Source organism: Apis mellifera, linkage group LG6, assembly GCF_003254395.2.
Source record: "Apis mellifera strain DH4 linkage group LG6, Amel_HAv3.1, whole genome shotgun sequence".
Lineage (NCBI taxonomy): Eukaryota > Metazoa > Arthropoda > Insecta > Hymenoptera > Apidae > Apis > Apis mellifera.
In genome coordinates this window covers 1,816,283-1,844,238 of record NC_037643.1, presented here as the reverse complement: position 1 = coordinate 1,844,238, position 27,956 = coordinate 1,816,283, and the positions used below count along the sequence as shown (strand labels likewise).

At 22.6% G+C, this 27,956-nt stretch overlaps 6 protein-coding genes across 8 annotated transcripts; 4 read left to right on the top strand and 2 right to left on the bottom strand.

Moving 5' to 3' along the window:
* Positions 1-87: 87 nt before the first annotated feature.
* Positions 88-5,441, top strand: Gat-1B (GABA neurotransmitter transporter-1B). Of its 2 annotated transcripts, NM_001011643.1 has the most exons (14): positions 163-356; positions 1,586-1,882; positions 2,023-2,242; positions 2,335-2,436; positions 2,512-2,680; positions 2,755-2,887; positions 2,952-3,086; positions 3,206-3,309; positions 3,770-3,894; positions 3,978-4,090; positions 4,150-4,281; positions 4,356-4,559; positions 4,926-5,093; positions 5,175-5,441. In NM_001011643.1, the coding sequence occupies exons 2-14, from the start codon at positions 1,649-1,651 to the stop codon at positions 5,274-5,276; spliced, it is 1,941 nt and encodes a 646-aa protein (NP_001011643.1). In that variant the 5' UTR covers positions 163-356; positions 1,586-1,648; the 3' UTR covers positions 5,277-5,441. The 2 variants fall into 2 exon arrangements, with proteins under 2 accessions (XP_006557552.1, NP_001011643.1); XM_006557489.3 differs by lacking the exon at positions 2,952-3,086 and having other exon boundaries at positions 88-356; positions 5,175-5,435.
* A 74-nt stretch (positions 5,442-5,515) lies between these two features.
* Positions 5,516-6,680, bottom strand: LOC552306 (male-enhanced antigen 1). The gene is made up of 4 exons (XM_624681.6): positions 6,545-6,680; positions 6,185-6,380; positions 6,021-6,089; positions 5,516-5,949 (listed from the first exon to the last, which is right to left on the bottom strand). Exons 2-4 carry the CDS (start codon positions 6,359-6,361, stop codon positions 5,737-5,739), a joined length of 459 nt encoding a protein of 152 aa, XP_624684.1. The 5' UTR covers positions 6,362-6,380; positions 6,545-6,680; the 3' UTR covers positions 5,516-5,736.
* Positions 6,681-12,161: 5,481 nt separating this feature from the next.
* LOC725629 (DNA-binding protein D-ETS-6-like) lies at positions 12,162-21,168 on the top strand. The gene is made up of 4 exons (XM_006557492.3): positions 12,162-12,698; positions 13,743-13,988; positions 19,018-19,282; positions 20,801-21,168. The coding sequence occupies exons 1-4, from the start codon at positions 12,545-12,547 to the stop codon at positions 21,087-21,089; spliced, it is 954 nt and encodes a 317-aa protein (XP_006557555.1). The 5' UTR covers positions 12,162-12,544; the 3' UTR covers positions 21,090-21,168.
* Positions 21,169-22,384: 1,216 nt separating this feature from the next.
* LOC552266 (40S ribosomal protein S12) lies at positions 22,385-23,787 on the top strand. Its single transcript, XM_006557491.3, has 5 exons — positions 22,385-22,474; positions 22,609-22,645; positions 22,909-23,043; positions 23,265-23,469; positions 23,690-23,787. The coding sequence occupies exons 2-5, from the start codon at positions 22,629-22,631 to the stop codon at positions 23,756-23,758; spliced, it is 426 nt and encodes a 141-aa protein (XP_006557554.1). The 5' UTR covers positions 22,385-22,474; positions 22,609-22,628; the 3' UTR covers positions 23,759-23,787.
* Positions 23,788-23,974: 187 nt separating this feature from the next.
* LOC100578988 (zinc finger MYND domain-containing protein 10) lies at positions 23,975-26,258 on the bottom strand (the record flags this gene model as incomplete). Its single annotated transcript, XM_026441500.1, has 8 exons — positions 26,085-26,258; positions 25,891-25,999; positions 25,545-25,831; positions 25,247-25,452; positions 25,011-25,180; positions 24,720-24,857; positions 24,417-24,649; positions 23,975-24,035 (listed from the first exon to the last, which is right to left on the bottom strand). Coding segments are annotated over exons 1-8 (1,302 nt in total), but the record flags the coding sequence as incomplete, so codon positions are not given.
* A 510-nt stretch (positions 26,259-26,768) lies between these two features.
* On the top strand, positions 26,769-27,906 carry LOC107965838 (poly(U)-specific endoribonuclease homolog). 2 transcript variants are annotated; one of them, XM_016917560.2, is made up of 4 exons: positions 26,769-26,820; positions 26,903-27,062; positions 27,134-27,572; positions 27,636-27,906. In XM_016917560.2, the coding sequence occupies exons 2-4, from the start codon at positions 26,923-26,925 to the stop codon at positions 27,867-27,869; spliced, it is 813 nt and encodes a 270-aa protein (XP_016773049.1). In that variant the 5' UTR covers positions 26,769-26,820; positions 26,903-26,922; the 3' UTR covers positions 27,870-27,906. The 2 variants fall into 2 exon arrangements, with proteins under 2 accessions (XP_016773049.1, NP_001314882.1); NM_001327953.1 differs by lacking the exon at positions 26,769-26,820 and having other exon boundaries at positions 26,923-27,062; positions 27,636-27,869.
* The last annotated feature ends 50 nt before the right edge of the window (positions 27,907-27,956 follow it).

Below are 27,956 nucleotides of genomic sequence, written 5' to 3'. Positions count from 1 at the left end.
TAGCGAACTCCGGGGCTCTCTCACCATTCACATAGTGCACCTAAATATAGAATGACACTGTGGCACTAATTTGTTGAATGAAACGATAGGTGTGTTGGTGCCTAGGGGACTGAACGCCATTGTGGGGTAGATCTGTAGGGCACAGTAGAAATCTCAACACTCACCGTTTGTAAACGCGATTTGTGAACGTAACGACACGGGCCGACACACGACACGCTTCGATAATTTTTTTTTTTACTTACGACCGCTTTACGACTGCTATCGACATATCGATCTAGTGAAAATTTTATTTATTTAAATCTGTTCGTGATATTGTGCACGTATGTACATTGTTCGAGTTGTATGACAAGAGAAAAGTAAGATAGTATTTTTGATCTTCTTCTGCAAAATATTGTGATCATTGATAGAAATACTATAAGAGATAAGATACTCATTGTTAATGGTTACATTATTGTCAATGGTTTTTATGTATAAAATTTTACGAATTATTTTTTTCTATTTTAGAAATTCTTATATTTCCTTTTTCTATCTTATTATTCGTAAAAAATTATTTTATCAAAAAAAAAAAATATGTAACATAGAATTAACATAAAATAAAATTTCTTTTTTTTTTTAATTTTTTTTATAATATTTATATTAATAATTCTTTTAAAATTAGAAAAAACATTTCTGTTATTATTCACATGTAATGTATAATTATCTATTCTTTTTGTTAATTACATAAAATCTATTATTTTTTTTTGTATATCAATAATCATTAGTATGAGTATTAAGTGATAATATCATAAAGATTAATTTATCGTTCATTCAAGTTGTATACAATTGAATTTATTACATAATTGAAGTGTAGAAGTTGTAAATTGTTTTATACTATAAGATATATTTATAAGACAGTATCGTTTAAAAAATATGAAATTGTTAATTATCGTTGATATAAGAATTTGTTTACTTGAAAATTAAACGAGTCTCTATACATACATATATATCTCCGTTAACAAACGTAATAATTTATTAAGATCTCTTAAGATATTGACTACTTAAAATATAACGACAAAATTGCCGATGAATAATTTTCTACTTCCTACATGGTAAATTGGAAATTTTAAATCCGAATGGTTTTATATAGTAGGAAGACGTCCGCCGATCGTAGTTCATTGTTCTATGCGATGGTCTCCGATGACATTGTTTCTTTTACCGATAATTAATAAAATAGGACAAGGTTGCCTGATGGGAACAACGTTTAACAAACGTGATTCCCGGAAGTGGCTCATTGTCTGTCATCCATCATCATCAAGACCCTTGTACAGCCGTATCTCATGTAACTACGATGACTGTTGAACATTCAAAGTTCTTTAGAAATGATCGCGTCATCTTTCACTTACCGTTCATTATAAATTTATTTAACGTTAACATTTTTTTTTAATATATACAAATACAAGATGTAAATAAAATCAAAGAATAAAAATTACGACAAATAATACGACAATACTTAGATCTATAAGTCTGGCAATCTGGTAATTTAAACATTTGACAAAGATTTAGAAATTCAATTCTTAGAGTTTTTTTCCTTCATCTTTGTTTACAGATCGAAGCAAGATTTAATAGAATGAGGTGAATTCGATTGAATTTGTATTTCGGACAGGAAATAATGCCTTCGAGCGAATTTTCTAAAATATCCAAGGTAGATAGGTCCACTAGTCCTCTGCCGCGTAAACCTGTGAATCCAGTTCAAGAATTAAAAGCGTTATTCGCTGAACCACCCGTAAGAGTTTCAAATGGCGGTAAAGAGCAAGATTTTCGCTTTGAAGCGATTCAATGTTTGCAATCTTCAGCTTTTAAGGAAATTAAAACATTGCCAGATCGAGGAATGTGGAGCAGTAAGGTGAAAACATAAAAAATATTAACGTGAATTATAGCAATAGAACTGCAACAAAAAAAAAAAAGGCAATTAAAGATACACACATATATATGTTATGATTAAAAATTAATATCTAAAATCTGAATTATTCTTATTTTTTCAAGATTGAATTCATCCTCTCTGTAGTAGGATTGGCTATAGGATTAGGAAACTTATGGAGATTTCCTTATCTCTGTTATAAAAATGGCGGTGGAGCTTTTATGGTTCCTTACTTCATTGCTCTTGCGCTTGCCGGAGTACCCATGTTCCTAATGGAATTATCACTGGGACAAATGATGACTATAGGTGGATTAGGTGTTTTTAAAATAGCTCCAATTTTCAAAGGTTTATATTACATTAGGATATTTATATTGTGTTTATATTCTATGAATTATTAAACTGTTATTACCATTATTTATGATTTTTTTTACAAATAGGCATTGGATACGCTACTTGTGTACTTTCTTGTTGGACTAATATATATTATATCATTATATTAGCATGGGCACTTTTTTATCTTTTGGTTTCTTTACGAATTGGTATGAAAATAATAAAAATAATACATATAAAGTTTTACAATGAATAGAATTTTTCAATATTAAATATGTACATAGATCTTCCATGGAGAACATGCGGCAATCCTTGGAATACACGTTATTGTCTTACGCCTACGGAACGTTTAGAAGCATTATGTTGGACTCAAGATGAAGATATTATATGTTCTACCCCAATCGGTAATTTAAGTCACGCTTTACTGAAAGATCCAGTGAAAGAATTTTGGGAGTGAGTTCATATAATACAATTATTATAATATTTGTTTTATGATTATATTTTAATGTGTATATTATTTTGAAAAGGAGGCGTACTCTTCAAATCTCTGATGGTATAGAGAACATAGGTTCAATAAGATGGGAACTAGCAGGTACATTGGCTGTTGTATGGATCATGTGTTATTTCTGTATTTGGAAAGGCGTAAAATGGACTGGAAAAGTATGATTTTATAATTATTTATAATTTCAATAAAATTTTTGAATTTGTTTGCTGATTTGTACAGGTTGTATACTTTACATCATTATTTCCATATGCATTGTTAACGATTTTATTAATAAGAGGACTAACATTGCCAGGAGCAATGGAAGGTTTAAAATATTATGTAACTCCAAATCTTTCGAAACTCAGTGATCCCGAGGTATTAAAATAATGTTTCTTTTTGTTTCTTTTGTTAATGTTAATTTTGTTTCTTTTTTCTAATAATATTTAAATTCTATATCTCATTAAATTAAGATATATTTTAACAAATTTTTATAGGTATGGATAGATGCAGTGACGCAAATATTTTTTTCTTATGCACTGGGTTTAGGTGCACTAGTTGCTCTAGGAAGTTATAATAAGTTCAACAATAATGTTTATAAGTAAATAACTTATGCTTATTTAAACATAGTACATACATTTCATCTCTTATATTTAATTTAATTAAATTTGATTTCTTTATATTTCTTATACAAAATATTTATATATTTGTGAAATATTTTTAGAGAATTGATTTTAAAAGCAAAATACAAAAATTATTACATAAAAATATTGATTGAGCCTTATTTATTAAGTTATAAACAATTTTGTATTAGACAAATTTATATTGATTCATAACTAGAATCAGATAATTTTATCACATTATTGCTTTGCTTTATTTCATACAAATTTAAATTGCTTATAATTTAAATAAATAGATAATATTAAATAAATAATATTTGTATATTAACTTCTGTGTTTTGATTTCTAGAATTGACTCTTTAAAAGTATTTCACAAATATAATAATATTATATATATATATATATTTTATGTATGTAATTCATAAATTTACTTTATTTTAGAGACGCACTTATTGTTTGTACAGTAAATTCTTGTACTAGTATGCTTAGTGGTATTGTTATATTTTCTGTGGTTGGTTTCATGGCTCATGAACAACAAAAGCCCGTTGCGGATGTTGCGGCTTCCGGTAATTTTAATAATTAATATTAAATCGTATATATTATCTATGATTTTTTGTTAATATTCTATTGTTATAAATGTTTTAATTAGGTCCAGGTTTAGCTTTCCTGGTTTATCCTTCTGCAGTTCTAGAATTACCAGGATCATCAATTTGGTCTTGTTTATTCTTTTTCATGCTTATACTTATTGGCTTAGACAGTCAGGTAATTTAAAATATTTTAATAAACCGAAAATGAAAATGATCGTCCATTATGTTTTATAGTTTTGTACAGTTGAAGGCTTTATCACGGCTGCAGTAGATGAATGGCCGCGACTTCTCAGAAAACGAAAAGAATTATTTATAGCTATTGTATGCTTTGTCTCATATCTTATTGGCCTTTTTTGCATTACTGAAGTAAGCAGTTAATAAAAATTAAATTTTATTATTAACTATGAATAAATTATGAAAAAAACTCATAATACTTTTAGGGAGGAATGTATGTATTTCAACTCTTAGATTCATACGCTGTAAGCGGATTTTGTCTTTTGTTTTTAATGTTCTTTGAATGTATTGCTATCTCATGGGCATTTGGTGTAAATCGTTTTTATGATGGAATTCGTGACATGATTGGTTATTATCCTTGTTGTTGGTGGAAAATATGTTGGACTATCACTACTCCTGCCATTTGTGTGGTAAGACAAAATTTTTTATATATCTATGTGTATACATTAATATCTGCATAGCTTCAAGTCGATAGAAATTGAAACAAACACAAAAGTTGATAGATAAAAATGTTGAAGCTTACTTATTATGTTATAAATAATTTAAATTCGTCTTAAATAAAACAAAATAAAAGTAGTTTAACAACAATAAAATAGATACTATCTTACTCTTGTCATCTTTCATTTGTTTAATGCAAATTTCAATTGCTTATAATTTAATAAATAAGTCTTAATCAACATTTTTATGTAAGTATTAATTTTTGTATTTGTTGTGGCAGAATTAATTTTCATTTTTTATATAATTCAATTAACTATCTTTTATTAAATTTAAATCAGGGTGTTTTCACATTTAACATAATTAAATTTGTTCCTGTAAAATATCTTACATATGAGTATCCATGGTGGAGTCATGTGTTAGGATGGCTTTGTGGTCTATCTTCAATGTTATGTATTCCTGGATATATGATATATATCTGGTTCACAACATCTGGAACTATCTCTGAAGTATAATATGAAATAATACTATAAATTATTTCATCTATATAATTCTACTTTCTACATGATTGAAATAATATTTTTTTCCAGAAATTCCGAAAATTAATAAGAATAGAAGATAATGTTGCTACATTACGAATGAAATTAAATCCCACAAAAGCTGCCTCTATTAATGCAGATTTCGAATTATGAATATCATTGTATGTTTATTTGAAATTCATCAATGATGCAAGTGTGTTCTTTGCAATGAATGACTGAGATAATTTCATATGTTAAGCAATATCATATCATATACAATATATATGTTCATGTAATCATTTATCATAAACAAATAAAAAAATTTAGTGCTTATATAAATGAAGTATATTAATAATAAGATACAAACTACAAAAAAATATACAAACAGATTTTAAATAAGAATTCGATTAAGATAAAATAAATAATTTTATTTATTATACTTTACATAATATCAAATTTGTCTACTGTATAAGACTAAATATGATTAAATGTCACCACATGATTACTTTGAAATTTTACATTTATCAGTGGAATTCAACTTTATAATTCAAAAAAAAAATTAAATATTTAATTTTATAATAATATCAAACTATATACATAATTTTATATAAAAAATTAATTAAAATACTTAAATTTATTTTTCTCCATTTTGCATTTCTTTAATACGTCCAATAAGTTGTTCTTTCCATTGATCTTCCGATATAGCTTTTGCCCATTCTGGAATTGCTGTAACTGGTAAAGTAAAAGATGCCATCATAGATTTTACTTGATTAATTTTATCTGCATCCATATCAATATTTGATCGATGGGGAGATGACCAAATTTCTATTGTTTCTGACATACAATCCTAATAAAAAAATATAAAATATTATTAAAAATATTTAATATTTAATATTTTTTTAAATTAAAGAAACATACATGCTGTGACTCTAATGGAGCTCTCAGTACTTGACTAGATTCACCTACATTAGTTATCCATTCATCATCCTAAAACGTAAAGAGATTATTATTATAAATATTTATGCATAAATATTATATTAATATTTATGCATAAACAAAATATTATAAAATAATAAACATACTTCATCCTCATATAACATTGGATCACTATCTGCAGGAATTTGAGATAGTGGTACATATCCTGCCATTGCTATATCATCATCTTCACTATCCGATGTATTTATTCCTCTAGTATCAAGAGATAAATTTGGTGTATTTAATGTTTCTTCAATAGGTTCTTGTGTAGGATCAGGAGACATTGTGCATCACGTTTTATTTCTATTTAAAAAAGTTTTTATGAATATTTTAAATAGATTTTCTTGTTGAAAATTAAGAATTCTTAACCTTACTTTTCATGTATGTCATTACTTTTTATATTAAAATTTATTAATCTTCTTTTTCCAAAAAAATAAAATTAAGAATTAAATAATCAAATTCCTTACCTTGATATTTTTACACTAAACAAATTATAAATATTGAAAAATTTATTACGATAGAAAAATTTGACAATTCACAGCTGATTTCGTGTACTTCGTAATATCTTACTGTTTTATAGCTATTCAAATGAATTACTTATTTGAAAATAATAATTTAATATTAATATTTTTAATAGTAATATATAATATTTTAAAAAAATATGTTTATTTATCATATTCGTATAAATTTTGTTTTAATATTAATAAATTTTTTTTATGTAAATAATAAACATTTTGACTAAATAATCGGTCACCTTTTCTAGTTAATTAGTGATTAATTATTTCATTATTGAACTTGAAATATATTGTTAAAATTATTATTTTAAGCAATTTTTTTTATACATAGTAAATTTATTTTCGAAAAAAAATTCATCATTATATCATTTAATTCTGTTTATATATATCTCTTAGTGATAGTGTACATACTGTATCGTTGAATTCTTTATATATATATAGTGTATGTCAGTATTCATTTATCAATTGTTTATTATATTATAAACATATTAAAGAATCTAGTAACTAATATACATAACGAACTTTTGATTTCGAATCTTTTTAAGATTTTTTTTGTGATATTGGAAAAATTAATTGATCATCATATTACTATTGCTATGTATTGTAATATTAAAATTTTGATAATTTTGTCCAAAAATTGTCTTATATTTTATTTTCGTTCAATCTTGATAGAAGATATCACTTCAAGAGAAGTATTGCTTAAAATGCTTTTTATTATATATTTCGAAGTCATCAAAAGCAGTGAAGAAGAAGTTAATTAATAAATTCATTCAATATTTGTGTATATCATTTTTTGTATTTTATTATTGTTTTTGCTTCTAGAATCAAACTTCTGTAAAATATGAAATGAATAAGTAAGATTACATAATAACCGCAAAGCATGAATGTGGCTAATATACATACAATGAAAACAAAAGCAAATTTAATTGAATAATGCACAATGAATGCTAATAACTGAGCAAAAAAATGCAGCCAATATAAAAAAATTGATTTACTTCAATTACTATTACTATTACTTACTATTTAATAAATCTTATTAGATATGTCTTACAATATCTTCAAAAATATTTCTTGAATTAATATCCTATACATAAAATATGTACATGAGATATAAAAATATACAAGACATATAACCTATATATATAACCTATATATTTACAATATATAAAAATTATATTTTTTATCAATAACTTAGGCAAAAAAGACAATCAAATTAATTAGATATTGACGCAGTTTTTTTTTATGTTTGAACATTTGTTTAAATACCAAAAATATCTTTCTAAAAATAATCAAGAGATGGCGCTGATCTTGAGTTCTTATATTATTTCTATTCTTTTTCCATTATTTGTTCTTGTTTATACTTATTCTTGGTTTAGATGAAGTATGAAATGTTGATCGTATTTTCAACATTTTATTTTCAAAATTTAAATGTTATTTATATAAAAGAATGTAAAAGATATATTAAATTTTTATATCTTTAATACAAAAATCTTGCAAAATGTAATATATTCTAAACATATCATACAAATATTTTGATGCGAGAGACTATTTGGCGATAGTATAGAAATAAAGAAAATAGAAATAAAAAATAAAAAATAAGAAAATTTGAATATTTTATTGAAAAACAAATCTGTCGAAAATTTGTTTGTCGAATTTTTTCTTTCATTACTTTATTACAATTTTGTAAAATTCTTAAAACATAATTAAAAAACTTAACTTAAAAACTTAACTTAAAAAACTAATTAATAAAACATTATCAACTATTAATTGTTAAGTAAGGCAACAAAAACTGTTATCATATAGTTTTAATGAAAGATTATGAACATAATATTAATTTACAAATTAGAATTAGAGTGCATCAAGATTTAGAGTGCGCTTATTTAATATAATATATTTGAGCATAACTTTAATTATTGAAACAATGAATTAAAGAACAATTAAAAAATTAAAGAATTAAAGAAGTGTAATAATTCGATCGAAAGCTCATAATCTTAAGGATTGTGGTCTACATTACCACAAATTCATAATTTTTAAGATATTAACAAAAATTATTGTTATTATTTATATTGGATTATTATTTCTTCAATGCAAAAATAAAATATAAAAAAATCCTTGCGTGCGAAATTACGATAGAAATTACTAATTGATTACTATAATTACGATAATTACTAATTATAAATATGAAATTAATATTATTTAATTTTGATTGTTTATTTTATATTTTATTTTCACATTCCATGAATTCGAAAAATGAATATTATATAAAAGTGTAATAATAATAATTTATACATTTTGAATACTAATTGCCGTGTATAAATATATAGATAAATGACGATTACATATTGACACTTAATCGATGCATGTATAATTCAATGTAACAACAATCTTTGTTTATTATTACAACAATTATTAATAATAATTTTGAACAATTCGGAATAATCATTACAGTCCTAGCAAGTAAACTTTGAAGCATAAGTTTTCGACCAAGCTTTTTGATTTATTATTCCAATAACTAAAATAGACTAATAATAATAATAAATTATTATTTATTACATCGATTCTATGAAAAATTTGGATTCTTTTGTCATAAATTGTTTATTTCAAGGTATAACGAAATGTTGAATCTTTCTCTAAACAGCTTTCTCCAAATGTATATACATTACTAAAAACATACAACATTAAATTAATTATTTAAATTTAACAGAGAAATAATAATATTTCATCACATAAAATTTATTTTATTTTTAAAAAATATATCAATATTTTACATTCATTATATCCATAATGAATACTTAAAATAAATATATATTTAGATTTTATAATCTTATTTTATAATTATTATCTAGATGTATCAAATATGTGATATTACAATTTTTAATATTTTGATATTTGATATAAATATATTATATATGTTATCACATATATTATTAGATATCTAAATATAAAGTATATTATTATTATTATTCTCAATTATCAGATTTTTTTATTTTTTTAATACTATAAAACACTATTGCTACATTTCTTACGAAAAATATAGAAACTACATTTTTTATCTAAAATATTTATTTTATATATTTCCAACGATTTCTATTTTTATTAATTAACTTCAGAATTAAAAAAAATTTTGTAAAAAAAGAATCATTAAATCTTTAAGAATAGAAAAAATAAATATGACATATATGATTATAAGTGAAATTTTGCCTTTTTTGAACAGATATTCTCTCAACGACAATTTTTTCATTAATATTAAAAAGTTTACAAATTATAATAAATTCAACACGTCCATTCCACTCCTGGATTAATAGAATCGCAAAATCGCAACGTAAATATATACCTAATCCTCCATTATACCTAATAAAAAAAATATATATGCTAACCAGCCTAAGAAGGCAATGAAAGGTTACCGCGTGCGGTCAGGCTAACTCGTTTGATCATCCGAAAAAAGAAAAAGAGAAAGAAGAAAAAATAGGTAAAGATGGCCGATTGAACATGATTCAGCGGTTGGCGATGTACGCCCCGAAACCGACCGGTCTCCTTTTTGGTTCCGGGAATTCGTACTCCACCAATCGGACTTTCAGCATCATCTCCATTCACGGACAGTATTCGTCTGGAACGTGCCGACACAGCACTTGGAAAATTCCTCGACGAATTTACGTATATCCATTCGCGAAAAAAACGAATTGTTACATAATAAAAATAGTATAAATAATAGAAAAATATAAATAATAACGATACAGAAAATAACATAAATAATAATAATAAATAAATAAATAAATAATAATAAAAATTAGTAAAAATTTTGTTTTTTTAAAAATATGATGAAGTTCAAAGTTTATTACAAACGTTATATCTATAAATGTATTCATGAAGTGCTGTTTTGTTATTCGTTATATTTATTTGTTAGAAACTTATTCTATTAATAAGTTCTCGTAGAAACACGTTGTGTTATAAATGCAAATATTTGCATTTATATATTATAATTTTTTTCTTGTGACTGCAATGAATTATTGATTTTTACCTTTTTACGAGGTAATAAAGATAATTTTAGAAATGAATAATTTGGCAAAAATGTGGATGTTTATTATATATAAATAATTTATATAAAAATATATGTAACTTTATTAAATTATTTATTATTTGATTTCTAATACTTCTTTTCTAATACTGATTTCTTAGAATTTTTTTTCATTTATTATGTATTTTATGTTTTTTATTTAAAGTATTTTCACAGCATAATGTTTGAAAATATTAAATTATAAACAATTATTAATAAAAATATATTGTATAAAAAGATATATCTAAATATGCAATTTTCAAATGTTTCTAACTTTTCTAAATCAGCTTAAGATATTATGTCACATCTGTTAAAATTAAAAATAGATCTGAAACAGACCTATAATATTTTTTTATATATAATTTTAAAGTAAAAAATATTTTGATGTAATAACAATTTTAATTAATAAATAATATATAAACATTATTAATGTATAATTGCACGTTTAACAATGTCTAAAAATTTTTTCATTAAAAAGTATATATATTTCACGAGTTCAAAAATAAAATGAAATATTTCTTTTCATTGCACTTAATATATTCTCAAAATACTTATAAAACATTTCCTAACAATTTCTTAAAACTGATAATTATTTCGATTCTTCTTAAGAAACTAATATTAAGTAATAGTAATTAAATAATACGTAAATATTCGATTCGATTCGATCGTATTTCATAAAAATTCGAAATTGAAACAACACAGGCTCAATGATGCTGCAAGGATTCACCGAAGAAATCTGCGAGCTCTGATGACGCACGTGGCTCTTTTCAAGGAACCGCATGAATCGACCGATGCGCGAGTCACACCGATTTCAACAGTGATTATCTGTTGCTTCAAAAGATGAGAGTATTTTTGGATGATCGAAATTCGACGAAAATAATTTGAGAACAATTTCCAATGATGATGATATGACCAAAATATAATATGATAAAAATAAAATAATATCTAGAGTTCAATGAAAAGTTATATAACAAAATAAAAAGACAGTATAAAATGAAATTTTTATAAAAAAGAAATTATAAATATTATTTTTGAACATATAGAATTATATGAACATATAAAATACGGAATATTTTTGATAAATTTTTTTTAGAAAAATCCTAGATTATTTTTTTAAAATAATATGTTAATAAAAAAATTAAGAAAATTAAAAATAAACTTATATATATAAGTTGCACTTATAAAATATTGATAGAAATAATGTCTCCTTACATTTTGCATTATGCATTAACATAAATTTAGTAAAAGTATAAAAATATAAATATTTTTATTACATTATAATTGCAGCTTTTAAGATAAAGAGATAAAACAGATATTTAAAAATATGAAATATTTAAAAAAAATTGAGAAACTTTGAATATTTTTTCCAAGAAAGAGATCTCTAATCTATATTTAACATAAACGAAAGTAAATAAAAATTTAGATCAATTCCATTAATCGAAATGTCACAAAAAATTGGATTGTAGAAAAAAACACTTTTAAAAAAATATTAAAAAAATATAAAATATAGAAAAATATAAAAAAAATTATATTCCGAAATATAAAATGAGTCACATAATTAGTCGTATAATATAAAGAGCGGTTGGCATACTATATACATGTTATGTAAGTTATACACATGTCGGTGAATCATCAACAGTTTGCTAGATCACATTCACCGATTGTGAGAAACGAAATTGTGTGACAGTTTCTCGAAGATGAAACGAAAGATCGTGTTAACCGGATGGGAGATCAGATCGAAAGTGAAGGATCGACGAAGAAATGATATTTATATAACAAGAAACACGCGAAAGGAATGTTTTTAAGGAAGCGTAGATATTCAATTTTGCGAAATATATTCAATCCTTGAGTGATTTTTTTTTTTTTTTACCTTTAATATTCTACGGGTGTGAAAAAAAATGCTTGATTTGAAGATACATCGTCGAAGGAATTTGAAAATTATACCATCGATTAAAAATCAACACGAATGTGAAAACGAATCAAGTAATATGGAAAAAGAAATGATCGAAGAAGGCGATATTCTGGAATTAGAACCAGTGATGGTTCCATCTGGTAATTATTTCTTTTTATATTTAAATATTTTGTTCGAATAACTTAAAAGAGATGTAGTTTTATATTAAAAAATATAGAAAATGTTCAAATGAAATAGAAAATTTAAAAATTGATATCAAAGATTAAAACAAAAGTAGATGTGCAAAAATATCCATTAAAACTTATTTTTCAATTTATAATCTATTTAATTTATTTATACTAGATAAAAATGATAGAAACGATTTTATTTATCATATTCTATAAAATTAAAATGCTTATAATTTGAAAAATAAATTTTAATAAATTCAATATTTATCAACTTTTGTTTGTATTCAATATCTAAGATCATCTTTGAAATTTTATATTTACTTTTGTATGTGAACTTGACTTAGAATCTATTATTCTTTTTTACATTTATTTTATTTTTCATACATTGATTATTTTTTTAAAATATATAAAACTAAATATGTAGGTATATATCATTTTCATTAATATTATTGTTAACATTAAAAGTTATATTTATATATGATTGTATTCCAAACAGAATCAATGGCAAATTCAGCAAGATCCCTAATTATAATTTCTATATTCAAGAAATATAAAATATTAATTATATTTATTTATTTTTAAATATAATAATAACATAAAAAATGTAATTTGATACAAAAAATATATAATACAGTAAATATATATGTAAAGTATACACAATAAAATAATATTATATTAAAACACAAAAATGAATGAATAAAATTTTCAAATAAAATTTTTAAATAATGTAATGATTTTCATTTTATTTTCAATAAGTAAAAGTTATTTTGATGAAAAATTGTTTTTTTTTAATAAAATTTATTTTTTAAAAAATTTGATTATTTTTCTTTTTTTAATTAAAAGAAATGAAAAATTGTAATATTTCAATTGATGACCTTTTTGGAGTTCTTTTCTTTGAGTTGAAAGCTTCTGGTTTTGATTGCCAAGCTTGTAAAATCAATCACTGATTTAACACAAAATTAATGTAATAACTAATTAATAATTTAATTCAAAGAATTTATACTTATTATTATTCAGATCCATCAGAATGGAATTCAAATCACATCATATCATGGATTTCATGGTGCACTAAAGCATTTTCTATAAAACCAATACCGAATATGATTAAATTTCCATCAACTGGCAAAGAATTATTAAAATTATCATCTGATTATTGGGAAACCATTCCTGGTGGAAAAATTTTGGCGCGACATCTTGGCTATCTTCAGTTCCAGGCAACCGGCATACAGACTCCAAATTTGTTACAAGAAAAGAAAGACGATGGTAAGTAAGTAAACAGAATTTTAATTGAAAATAGATATAGCATTATAACATGAATTTCCAACTTAGATTATGTTGAAATTTTATGGATAATTATTTTTAATTGTAATATAGGAAATTTTATAGCTAAATAAATTTTATAGTTAAAAATTTTCAGCGCTTATTTATTTCAATATAATTAAGAATAAATAGATTGAAATATAGAATAAAAATGACTTATAATATATTATATTAAAAAATTCTATTAAACAAAAATATTAAAGATTTATCACGTAAGCTATTAACACATTTGTAGAAAATTTTTGGAAAGTCAATTAATAAAAGAAAAGTTAATATATAAAAATATCGATAATTAAAATGCCGGAAATTTGTTCAAGTTATAAACAAAATTTTGAATTGAAATTCATGTTAAATGAAGAGATAGAAATAAAGTGACAATTTTATCTTTGTCATATATTATCTTCTATTTGTATCTTTGTTTTCTTTCTTTCTTGTTTTGTTTCTAATGTAAATTTTTTATTTATAATTGTATATATAATTTAATAAATAAATTTCAATCAATATTTTTTTATATATAAAAAAATTTTGTATTTTTACAGTCGAGTCTCTAAAGATGTTCTATAAATATTAATCTGTAGATAATCTATATTTCATATTTATTACGATATTTAATTTCTATTGAATCTTAATTTATTTCGGATAAATTTAAAAATCTTATTTTGAAAAGAAGAGAGGAAGTGAAATGTGTAAAAATATATTTTTAAATCTCTTTTTAAAATTTGTTTGTAATTTATATTTTCATACATCTGATATGATAATTAATGAAATTCATTTTTATTAATTCATAAAAAATTATAAGTAAATAATTTAAAAGAAAATGATAAATTGGAAAAATGAATAAAATTAAAAATATGTCCTTATAATATATCTATTTACATATATACGTAATTATATTACATCATGATGTATGATATAGATTATCGAATGAATGCAAATCTAATATCTTATATTTTTTGTTTTAAAAAGAGATAGAAGTCTACAATTAAATGTAACTTTTTAAAATTTTATTTTTGAAGAGATAGGGAAAAGACTCCATCTTTTTCTGAATCTGCTATTCTTATTAAAAATAAAATATTATTAGATATCATGTAAATAATATATACTGACTTATTCATCTTATCAAAAATATATTTTTGTATAATTATATATGCATAAATGAAAGAGAATTACATATCAAAGAGAAATATTGAAAAAACAAAAAACTTAAAAAAAAAAGGTTAAGAAACATTATAAAAATAATAAATATTTAACATACATCTATTTTTTAAATATATATACAGAATATTTAACATACATTTTTTATTCTTTTATTATTATTCTTATTCAAAATTAGGAATTAAAATATTGTACACCGATTATAATTTACGAAAGTCGATATAAGCATTGATAGAAATACTGATAGAATTCAACAGTAAATCCAAATGACGTGCGATCCATGGAGCTTAGAAAAGGTTAATAGGGGTTCAGGTTGGATTGAAAGTGACCGGAAGAGGCTAACCATTCCCCAGAGTCAATTCTAGTCCACTCGCGAACCTTATCTTAGGCTTTAACGATGGCGCGATCTATTAGAGATAAGAAGGGTCCGGCAGAAAAATAAATTTCATAGACGATAATAGTCTCTTGCTCCATTTTTTATTCTTATCAAACTTTCGATGTCGATTTCGATATCGATCGATTTGTATTATTAATTTATTCCATTCGTCTTAACTTTCTCGATCGAGAATCGATAAAAGAACACTCGTATTTTCAATTTTGAAAATATTAAGTTTTACAGAAGAAGAAATTTAAAAATACGAAGAACGAGAAACTTGGGACAAAAAATATTTATTTATGTATCTCTATCTACTCGAATCTCAATGGTAGCCAAGCAAAAGTTATTCCAATCTTTTTACAAAGAGTAGCAACTAGAGGTGATTCCCATTGGCGAGAGAGAGAGAGAGAGAGAGAGAGAGAGAGAGAGAGAGAGAGAGAGAGAGAGAGAAAAAGAGCGATTCGGCTTTTCGGTAGACGGGTGAGAAGCGAGAAGAGCGAGAATCTTGGCAGTGTAAGCCTCCGAGATATATCGTCCGTTTGAATAACGTTGTAGGTGCTCTTGGGGGTACACTCTGGGCCCGGCAGCGGCCGTTTATTAAACGAATCAGTGTTATCGTGGTGAGAGAGCTCTCATGAATAAACCATCGAGTGTTTAGGGAGGCGGAAAGGTGGTGGCACCGCCACGCTTGGGGGGTTACGGCCTCGTAGTAACCGCTACCACCCTTCTCCTTGCCATCTATCCTGGCGCGGGAGGGGATGGAAAACTCAAACGGGCTAGGGAGGACGGTAAGCTCGCCACGGGGTGCGACTATATTGTTTTCTTGATGAGCGTGAAACATCTCCTGAATCTTTAGCGCATACGGGATAATTTCACGCGTCATCTACATACACCGCGAAACTTTTGCGAGATGTGAAAAACTATCTGAATCGTAACTTTATACTATTATATATTTGTCAATTTTTTTTTCAATTTCTTTTATCTTTTGGAAATAGAACTTGAAATTTTATATATATAGTGTACAGATATATTTATATATTTTCGTACACATAGATTTATGATAACGATTATGAAAATGATTTTTATCTTCCTTTAATTTGATAGTGAATTTAAGTATTATATATATTTGTTAATTGAATATTTAATTGATTTGATATTAATTATAATAAATTTTTTTCTTCATTGATATTTTGTGCAATTTATAATATGATATATTGAGAAATTTTTGGATTAAATCGTAGATATTTGAAAATATTAAAAATTTAGTTATATTAATTTTAAGAATTAAATAAAGAATTATTAGATTTGTAAAGAAAATTACCGACGATTTAAATTAATTTTTTATTGATTTAAAATCAAATCAATGATATATAAAAATTAAATCTTTAATATTTTTTGCTGATAAACCTTTTGTAAAATTATATTTATTTATTTATTTATTTCAAAAGAAGGAAAAAAGAAATAAATATTATTGAACATTTGATTGCATATATATTTTAAACAAGTTGCAAATTAATTTTAATTTTTAATAAAAAACATAACAAAAATTTTTATTAATTTATTATAAATATCTATATTTTAGTAATTTATATTACGTAAAAGAAAATGCGTAGAAATAATAAATAAGTTTAATTAAAAATCTTTTGATGAATGCATTTATTCGAGATAATCAAGAATGAAGATATTTCCAAAAAAAATAAATAAAAAAAAAGAAATTTAATTATTATTGGTATTGGTTCTTTGCGATAATAACAATGAAAAATCCAAAGGTATACGTCTACAAAGACGTCTATGGGAGTTGGAGTGGGGACGATAAGGGCTGAAATCAGCGGGGGCAAAGATCGCTCAGTTACTCCCTGTCCACCGTCTGACGCGTTTTATACCGCATATATCGCCACTTTATCGATATCCTTAATCGAAATTTTATACGATTCTATTCGTGCATGTACACAAATTTGTGCGCGTAACAAAACGTGAACCACGTGGTTTGTTTTTTTTTTTCTTTTTTCCAGTTAATACAGTTTTTACTCACGATAATCAAAATCATTATCGAAAAATAAAAAAATATAAAATTATAATATAAAATCCTCAAAAAGATAATATTTTAATAATTCATCTGTACATGTACTGTTTTTTAATTGGATATCATTTTAAGGAAATATTAAATAAGTTAAAAGCTATTAAATATATAATACGATAAATAAAAAAGATAATTTAAATACAAAGAAGTTTGTGAATTGAAAATCGAAATGGAATTTTAATTTAAGAATGAACTTTATTTCGAACGAATTAAGAGAAATTGTTTTATCGTTATGACGTCTTTGTGTACCAATCATTGATCGAATTGTGACAAATTATTTTAAAAAAAAAAAATTAAATCTGAATTAATATAGAAAGACTTGAAAATTAAGCATGATTTTTTTTCATATCTTCGTAATGAAATTATTAACGAGCCTGCCTATCACCGTTGCGGTGAAGGATTAAGGCATTGTTTGACGCGTAATGTGGAGAATTCAAACACATCCGTTGCATCTTCAGCAGGATACCAGATTTCATCCTTCGGCAGCTGCCATTCTTTACAACGGTACTTATCTATCATTGTGTCATGTTATGATTTTATCACAAATTAAAAATTATTATGCTTCATTTAAAAATATCAAAAGAAAAATAAGAAAGACATAATTATAGCTATTTATTTTAATTTTTCTTAATAATTTCCAGAAAAGAGATTTTTAGTCAAATTTAATAATTAATCTTATTATTAATTTATATAATTTTTATATTTTTTTTATTTATGAATTAGGATTTATTATACATTATTAAATTTTTCTAACTTATAGTACTATTTTTACATTTTGTATTTTATAAATTTATAGTTTAAATTGAAATTAATTATCTTTTTTTTTTATCTTAAACAAAATTGTAATTCGAAATGATCGAAATTGTGATTTTATTTAATTAAAATAATTTATTAAATAAAATCGATTTTTATCAAATTTAAAATAATAATTCATCATAAATTTAAATTTATTCATTTCAAAAAACAATCAAATTAAAATTTCACAATTCGAAAGTATTATTATATTCAGAAAAAAAAACCTTTTCAAAAATTTCTACACAATATTTGAAAAGAATAAAAAGCGTATTATATATAAAATAACAAAACTTTAAATCTAAAACAATTCCAACAATTCATCAAATCTCTTAAATTTTTCACACTTGCCAAAATTTCTTCTCTCTCGGCGAATAATTGGAAATTCACACTTTCGAGAAGAAAGCACGGATGAAAAAAACATGAGATAAATTAAATAGGTTAAAAGATAGAGGAGAGAAAAGAAAAGGTAACAGTCGGCCGCTACCATCGCTTCTTTCAAGGTTTCGACGAATCGACCTCCAAGCAATCACAGCCCCTGGCATGCGTATTCTGTTTCTTGTCCACAGAGAGGTTCAGCCTCCTTCAACGAACTTGCTCCCTGATTGGATCAACAGCTGGAACCAGCGGTTCTGGGGCGGTCGGAGGCGGACAAGTTCAACTCTGGCAATTCCTGCTGGAGCTACTCTCGGATTCGTCGAATTCATCCTGTATCGCGTGGGAGGGCTCTAACGGGGAATTCAAACTTACCGATCCGGATGAAGTCGCGCGTCGATGGGGCGAACGGAAAAGCAAGCCGAATATGAACTACGACAAATTATCACGAGCGCTCAGGTAAAAATGAATATATATTATATAAATTTTGATACAAAAATATTTTTATTCGTTATAAGTTTATGAGTAAACATTGGATAATTGTTGATTAATTACCCGGAATTCAAACTGAATATTCAGTAGAATTGAATTTAATTTAATCTTGATTCAATTAAAACTATAATTTTCCTCTATATTTTAGTAAATAGTGAATAAAAAGGAAAAAAGATGTTAAAGAAAATATATCGATAAATTTCATGTAAAAGAAGATATTATTATAAAATTAAGTTTCATATCATTTATATGTTATTTTATAAATATATTTTATATATAACGAATAAATATATTGCAATTGAAGAAATTTAAATGCCCATATTTCAGTATAATGTTATATTAGTTATTAATTATTATATTAAAAATAATTATTTCCTAATTATCAAAATAATTAACATAATTATAAATATATAACAGAAAAATTTTGTAATGTTTTTAAATAATTTATATTTAACATATTAAATGTATAATACGCAATGAAATTTAATAAAATAGAATCCCCAATGGTAGGTAAAATTTCTAAAGTTTTAAAAGCAAAAAAAAAAAAAATATAAGACGCAAATATAAGATTATTTAATTATAAATTATTTAATTTCATCTCTTCTTTTAAAAAAAATATTAATTTAAAAAATATAATTTGAAATATGTAATATAATAAATATTTATATATAATAATAAATATAAATATCTAATCTATTCTAATTTAAATATATCTATATAATAGTTATACATATATATATACAATATATATATATAAATAATAAATAATTACATCTACTTATTTATGTATTACAAATACATATGTAATATAATTATATGTGCAAAATAAAATTTACTATTAAAATGAAGAAAATTTAAATAGCATAATCATTTTCATTTTACTATTTTCAATAAATAAAATAGTTTTAATAAAAAAAAATTAATTTCTTTTTTTAACTAAAAAAAAAATTAGAACTACGAAATAATAAATTATATATTTTTTATAATTATGTATATAATTATATTTTAATGTAATGATAGTATTTATATCACTAATACTCAAATACATTTTATAATTATAGACAAATAAATGAAAGCAATATATTTATAGTTAAATTTTAATCTTGAATTATTATTCAAATTAATTAATATGTAACAAGAATAAACTATATAAACTATATAAACACTTAAAGAATATAAATACAACACTTAAAGAATAAATACAATAAAAATAGTAAAAATTCTTAATATTATTCATAATTGATTATAAAATATTTTTTATTATTTCAATTTAGATTACAATTAAAAATATTATTCAATTTCATAATTTTAATTCAAATATTAATTATTAATCTTTTTTTATCATTCAATAAATTTCAAAAAATTTAAAAGATATCTACTTAATATAAATATTATTTTGGAATTTTTTTAATATAATAAGTAATATTTTCTTAATTTTAGTCAATAATTATATATTTTATTAATTTTGTTTTTTTAATGATACAGATATTATTACGACAAAAATATTATGACAAAAGTACATGGAAAACGATACGCGTACAAATTTGACTTTCATGGATTGATGATGGCCTGTCAAACCCAAGCCGGTATTACATTGGAAATGTCTCCATCGTCGCGAGGTACAAGTGCAAATTGTCATCCTCATCATTCTCATCACTTATATCCAACAGGACCATCGAGTTCATCAGTATCAGCACCTCCACCACCTCCAGCACCTCCGCCACATCCATCACATTATTGTTGGCCTTATCACAGATATTCCCCACCAGCATAACATGAAGAATTTATTTATTGTTTTTCGTTTTTAACAATGTGAATAATTTTCTTAATGATTATATTATCTATATTATCTATTAATATTACATACTCTATTAATTTTATATAATTGTAAAATTATTTTAAGAAATAGATAATTTTTAAAATAATTTTTTAAAATAATTAAAAAGAAGATTGTATAAACTTAATGATTACAATCTAATGATGATTGTAATAAATGGTAAGTTTATTATATTATACACATAATGTTAAATGTAATATATGAAAAAAATATTCAAATATAAAATAAAAATAGACAAACTAATTATATATTTCTTGATAAGAATAAAATTATTGTATATATAAATAAATTAAATATTATCAATTTTTTATTATTTAAGTTAGATATGAGAATTTATATCTATGTATGTGTCTAAAAAAATAATACTAATAGTAATAATTATTTCTGTAAACATTTTAAATAAAATTTATAAGTACTTTTTGTTTAATTACAATGTACATAATTTTTTGTAAATCTTTAAACATAATTTTTTATTTAATAATTATTAAAATATTTAATATAATAAATATAATAAGAAAATTAATTTTTAAATTCATTAATTCTAATTCATTAAATTTTCTTATGATAGAAATAGAAAAATTCAAATTTTTTGATTTTATGCTAAAATTTTGATTTTTTAAGATTAAATTTTTAAGAGTTAATATGAAAAAAATATTAATTTAAAATTAATTTTGTCTGTATATTATTAAATAAATAATAATTAGTTAGCTTATATATTCTTATTTTATTTATTATTATATTTATTATTATATTATTATTATTATTATATATTATTTATTTAAATAATTAAATAATAACTCTTATATGAAAATTTAAAATAGATAACAATAGAGATTCATGCGCCATCTACAATGAATAGGTAATACTAGATTAAAATTTACTCTTTGGTGAGATAAATGCTGATGATTTTATTTGCTATATTTAGTTTAGTATTTCAAAAGATATAATAAAAAATATCATTATATATATTTTTTTAATCTGTAATCTTATTTAAAAATTATAAATAATTATAAGTAAAGTAATATTGAGAATGACATTAAAATGGTTAAGATTTTAAAACTTTCAAGATATGCAATAAAAATGTAATTAAATATTAAATCTATTTTGTATATTATTTAAATTTGCATATTATGTCTATTTTATATTTTGTATCTGAAATAAAATTTATATCATTAAGAATTAAAAATACATAAATTATGAATTTTAAAAATATTCTGTAGATGTCACTTATATCAAATTCTTAGCCAATCAAAATTAACATTGACATAACCTAAATATCGTATGTTGAATTAAGCGCCATTTCTCTTTCTTCATAAGAAAAGGTAAATGAAAGCACGCTGTGAAGCGATGTATTGAATATCAGTTTATTACAATATCATCATTATAATTTTTATGTGAAAATATTTTAAAATATGAACTCAAAGATAAAATTATTAACATTATTGTATTATTTTAGTTCTTCACTCCTTAAAAAATATGTCGGACGTTGAAAAGTAAGTATGTTTTATATATTTCTTATAAAGATAAAATATTAATACATTTTTTTTATTATGAAAGTATTATATTAAAACTTTATGTAATATTTATTTTTCATTGCAAAAATTATTTGAGTTTTAAAATTTATATAAAATTTAACCTTTTATAATACTATGTAAAAATAGAATAATAATGCAAGTATATTTTTATATAAAAAATTTAAAATAATGAATAAAGTAGATTTGAAATAAATAGAATTTAATTATTATTTTATTTTTAGTGATGATGTACCTTCTGCGATGGCAGCAGGAGGTGCAATGGATGTCAACACAGCCCTTCAAGAAGTTCTTAAAAATGCATTGATTCATGATGGTGTTGTACATGGTCTTCATGAAGCTGCCAAAGCATTAGACAAGTAAGTTTATTATATTTCATTTTGTATATTTTTGTAAAACATAAAATCTAATATATATTATTTTCATATGATGAAATATTAGGTTCCCTCTTCTGAGAAATACCCGTTACAAAAATTATTAATGCTGTCATGAACCTTATCTGATTTATTAAATAATTATTTCTCAATTGATAATTTAAATATCAATTTTATTTATATTTATTTTATATATTATATTTTAGGAGACAAGCTATGCTATGTATTTTAGCTGAAAATTGTGATGAGCCTATGTATAAAAAATTAGTACAAGCATTATGTAATGAACATCAAATTCCTTTAATCAGAGTAGACAATAATAAAAAACTTGGTGAATGGGCTGGTCTTTGTAAAATTGACAGTGCTGGTAAAGCTCGAAAAGTTGTTGGATGTTCCTGTGTTGTTATAAAGGTATAAATAATATAAAAAAAATTAAAATTTTTTTTAACTCAAATTATAAGTCGTATGATATTTTATGATGAAAACAAGGCTCCCTCTACTGAGAGAACCCATATAATTAATAAACTATGCTGTGTTAATGCCTTTCTGATTTTAATAATTTAATATTTTTTAACAATTTTTTTTACTTATTGAATTTTTTTTAATTAAAGAATTATTTTTTTACTTTTAGGACTTTGGAGAAGATACTCCTGCAAAAGATGTTGTAATGGAATATGTCAAACAAAGTTCTGTACACTAATATTTTTTAATAAAATATTGGACATAAAATCGTACGTATAATTAATTTAATCCTTAAGTATTTTTAAATTTTGTATTGTAATAGAAAAATCAACTAAAATCTATTCATGAATAATTTTTAATTTATTTAATTTAATCGCTGAAGACAAAATAATAAAAAGATGATAATTTTTTTCTGGAAATAGTTTTAGAATTAAACCTTTTATTTATTTTCTATATTTTTTGTTATTTTGTCGCAAATATTTTTATGTTTAATCCAATCTTTTATTTGACATTCCCTGTAATGATTCAATAATAATTGTTTTGATTATAAAATAATAGTACTTTATATTAATAGGTTGTTGCAGATAAAATAGTTAAATTTTTAATAAAGTTATTAACATTTATAATTCTATAAAAAGTAATATTAATCAATTTTTGATTTAATAAATTGTATTGATTATAAAACAAAATTATTACAATTAAAATCTTTTTCTTGTTATTAAATGTTATTAATAAGTCTAAAGATTTATTTTTGATATTAATTTAAATTTTTCATATTAAGAATAAGAATATTCATTAATATAAATATTAAAAAAATTGAAAGTTTATATATTTTTGAAATCTGCAGTGCAACAACCTAATGAATGTATGAATGTAATAATTGAAAAGACTTATACCTTCCACAATACCAAGCTTCTTTACATTTGGAACAACGTTTTTTTGCTTCTTCATGACATAAAAAACATTCTTTAATATCAATACAATCTAGTTTATCTAAATCATATGCATCACTTAAGATTTGAGCTGCATTTTTTATATAATCAGCGTCTGTTGTGTATATAAATTTTGATTGATTTTTTGCTAATTTTTTCCATTTTTTATGATATTTCTCCATTATTGATGATCTTATCTAAAAATATAATTATTTAATTAATACTGTAAATAATTCTAAATACATATTTATCATGATAATTTTTAACCTGTGGTATAAGTTCCACATTAATTGCTCGTGATGCATTAGTATTAGGTGATGATACATTTAAATAATTTAACCATTGTTTTAAATCCATTAAAGGAGAAATTTGATCTATTACACATTCATGCAAATATTTCTGTAACTAAAACAAATTTTTTTTTTATGTAAATATATATATATATATATATATATATATATATATATTATTTTATGCAATATAAATATACAATCTTAAATATATAATATAGTTTGTAATGGTAAAATACTTTTAATAATTTAAAGAAAATTAAAATACCTTTAATAATTTAAAATATCTATGTTCAGTAATTTCATAATAAGATGCACTTTTTGGATTAAGTAATAATTCTCGTAAACCTAACCAAATTTGTCCTTCTATCTTAGAAATCTTTTCCTCTTCATTTAATTTTGTTTTTCTCCAACCACCAATATATATCATATTTTCTCCTTAATAACAAGCAATTTTGTTGTAATTTATATTATATTTTTTTATATTCATGGAATAATAGTTACCTTCTGTATTTTTTTTTGTCCATGGACGTCTCTCAATAAGTTCAACAAGCAAGTAGGGTACATCATGTGTAGTTAATAATCGCGATAATACATATAATGGTAATTTGTCTGCAAATTCAGCCAAGTAACGAAGAATTGAAATGCAACGTATACCAATGTCAAATTCGAATTCTTTCTTTTTTTCAAAAATTTCTTCAAGACATGAACTAATTACATTAAATATTAATATTAATTCATTATTTAATTCAATTTAATAATTTTTCTATTAAAATTATATAAAGTTTTAGTAATAACTTACTTTGGGTCTTTTACATTTTCATATATTTCAACATTCGATACATCAATGAGTAGAGATACAGATTTAACAGCATAATCAACAAGATCAAGAATAGAATCATTCAAAGTTTCTGCACTTTCACAGTGAAATAATACATTTTCTAATAAAGAAACTGCAATATCTTCATGATAAAATATTGTGAATAGCATAAAAGTATTTTTTGGTTCTTCATTCATTTCTACCAAAAGTGGAAATACTTTATGTTTCCATATATCAATTTGTATAGCTTCATATATAAGAATAGGAATCTATATAGGAAAAGAAATATTAAAATAAGAAATTATTATATAGAAAATATTTTATTTACCTTTCCAAGAGAAACAAACCATTCCTTTGTACTTTCTTCTCGCAAAGCGTTAATTTCTAATACACTTTGTTCATTCAATAACATTAATCTTTTATGAAATTCAAACCATCTGAAAAGAACATTTAGATTATACATTATATTATACATTTTTATACATTCAAATAAGGTTTTAATGTTTAAAGAAAAAAATTAACCCTTTTGTTCCAATATTTTCAAGATCAGATATTTGTAAATTATCTATAAATGATTCAATTTCCCAAGATGAAATAATATATTCCATTCGAGTTGACATTTTTATGATTAAGAAAAATATATATGCTATAGGTAAATAGCAACCATTTGTAAACAAAATTCGTATTTGATATCTTCAATATATATATGTACATATATATATATGTTAATCATTAAATTCTTTAATTTTATGAAGATAATATAAAAATATATAAATAATATAAAAAATATATATATATTCAAACGGATTTTATTATTGGATTTATTAAAATAAGTCTTTTTTTTTTAAATTAATATATTTTATCATATTTTTTTTTATTTAAAATTTTTTTAATAATAAGATCTATGGATAGAGCATAAAATATATTATAAAATTATATAATACATTATATAAGCATATATTATAAAATTATTAAATTATTATTTTAATTCAAAATTTTAATTCAAAAACTTTTATAAATGTTAATAATTTTTTAATTCATAATCATTATATTTATAATTACATTATACATTATATCAGGATTACATACAATATAAATTTTTTAAATAGGAAAATAATCGACATAACCTATAATTTCTATTACTTATTGAAAGTTAAAATCTATTTTAAAAAAATGTTAATTACAATTTTTCAAATTTACATTCTAATTACATTAAGTATTGTAAATATATATTCTTTTACAAGTCATCAAATTAATGGTAATTAAAAAAATTAAATTAAAAATAAAATTATTTTATGAAAAGCCATGATTTTTATTTAATATATTTATTTAACACACAGATATCAATAACATTAAAAATATGTCTATAGTAAATGATATGGAATTAATGACAGTATCAGAAGAATTATTTAAAAAATCTCCTAATTTACTTAATTATGTGCACATAAATTATCAAAACCAAATATATTTTAATAATTTTACTGATAATGCTTCTGAGAGGTAAAAATTTTATTATTAACTTTAATTTAAAAGTTAATTGAATTTTAAATATATATATTATTTAACTATAGGTTGTTAAATGTATCATTTAATATTTTTTCAATATTAACAATAAAATCTCTTATAAAATTATTTAATAATTATGAATTAGATACTTATCAATCAGAAGTTGTAACAAAGGAAGAAGATCTAGAAGAAAATGAATTTATTAACAATTTAATGAAAACAGATATAATGTTATATGTCATGCATTTTTTATCATCCAAAGGTTTCTTTAAAAATGACATATACATTCATAAAAACATTTTGAAGCAAATATGGTTTCATTTATATCCTCGAAGTAAAGGAATAACTGTTCTGGATAGTTCTGGATTTGAACATGTATTTATAGGAGAAAGAAAATCGCATAAAAATATTATAGGACTCCATAATTGGATTTTCTTTTTTTATGGAGAATCATCAAATAAAATTAATTATTTTGGATTTGCTAATAATAAAAAAATTGCTAATGTAAGTAAAATTATAAATATATATAATAACATTTATTAAATCATTTTAAAATAATTTTTTTAGAAAGCAATCATCTTAGAAATATATTTCACTTATATTGGAAAATATAAAAAATCAAGTATGTTTATTGGAACAACTCCAGAATTGGAAATAGCACTTTATACACTCTGTTTTTTTACAAGACCAAATAAAAAATGTAAATTATCTTTTGCGGGAATTAAATTTGATATTCAAACATATATGTTACAAAATAATGGTTTAAAATTTATTGCAACTGCTTTTCCTATTGCAAAATAGGATATTATTTTAAAATATTATTTTGAATTAAAATATTTTAATATTATTTTTTTGTATTATATAAATCAAGATAAAAAACTATAAAAG

Excerpts from the sequence above, each read along its gene's own strand:
- LOC552266 (XM_006557491.3), top strand. Across the intron at positions 23,044-23,264 it reads GCTGCCAAAGCATTAGACAA|GAGACAAGCTATGCTATGTA; the intron begins GTAAGTTTATTA and ends ATTATATTTTAG. Across the intron at positions 23,470-23,689 it reads GTTCCTGTGTTGTTATAAAG|GACTTTGGAGAAGATACTCC; the intron begins GTATAAATAATA and ends TTTTACTTTTAG.
- LOC552306 (XM_624681.6), bottom strand. The coding sequence starts at position 6,361 with ATGTCTCCTGATCCTACACAAGAACCTATTGAAGAAACATTAAATACA. Across the intron at positions 6,090-6,184 it reads CAATGTTATATGAGGATGAA|GATGATGAATGGATAACTAA; the intron begins GTATGTTTATTA and ends TTTACGTTTTAG. Across the intron at positions 5,950-6,020 it reads CTCCATTAGAGTCACAGCAT|GATTGTATGTCAGAAACAAT; the intron begins GTATGTTTCTTT and ends TTTTTTTATTAG.
- LOC107965838 (XM_016917560.2), top strand. The coding sequence starts at position 26,923 with ATGTCTATAGTAAATGATATGGAATTAATGACAGTATCAGAAGAATTA. Across the intron at positions 27,063-27,133 it reads ACTGATAATGCTTCTGAGAG|GTTGTTAAATGTATCATTTA; the intron begins GTAAAAATTTTA and ends ATTTAACTATAG. Across the intron at positions 27,573-27,635 it reads ATAATAAAAAAATTGCTAAT|AAAGCAATCATCTTAGAAAT; the intron begins GTAAGTAAAATT and ends TAATTTTTTTAG.
- Gat-1B (NM_001011643.1), top strand. The coding sequence starts at position 1,649 with ATGCCTTCGAGCGAATTTTCTAAAATATCCAAGGTAGATAGGTCCACT. Across the intron at positions 3,895-3,977 it reads TGCGGATGTTGCGGCTTCCG|GTCCAGGTTTAGCTTTCCTG; the intron begins GTAATTTTAATA and ends TGTTTTAATTAG. Across the intron at positions 4,282-4,355 it reads GCCTTTTTTGCATTACTGAA|GGAGGAATGTATGTATTTCA; the intron begins GTAAGCAGTTAA and ends TAATACTTTTAG.
- LOC725629 (XM_006557492.3), top strand. The coding sequence starts at position 12,545 with ATGCTTGATTTGAAGATACATCGTCGAAGGAATTTGAAAATTATACCA. Across the intron at positions 12,699-13,742 it reads ACCAGTGATGGTTCCATCTG|ATCCATCAGAATGGAATTCA; the intron begins GTAATTATTTCT and ends ATTATTATTCAG. Across the intron at positions 13,989-19,017 it reads ACAAGAAAAGAAAGACGATG|AGAGGTTCAGCCTCCTTCAA; the intron begins GTAAGTAAGTAA and ends TCTTGTCCACAG.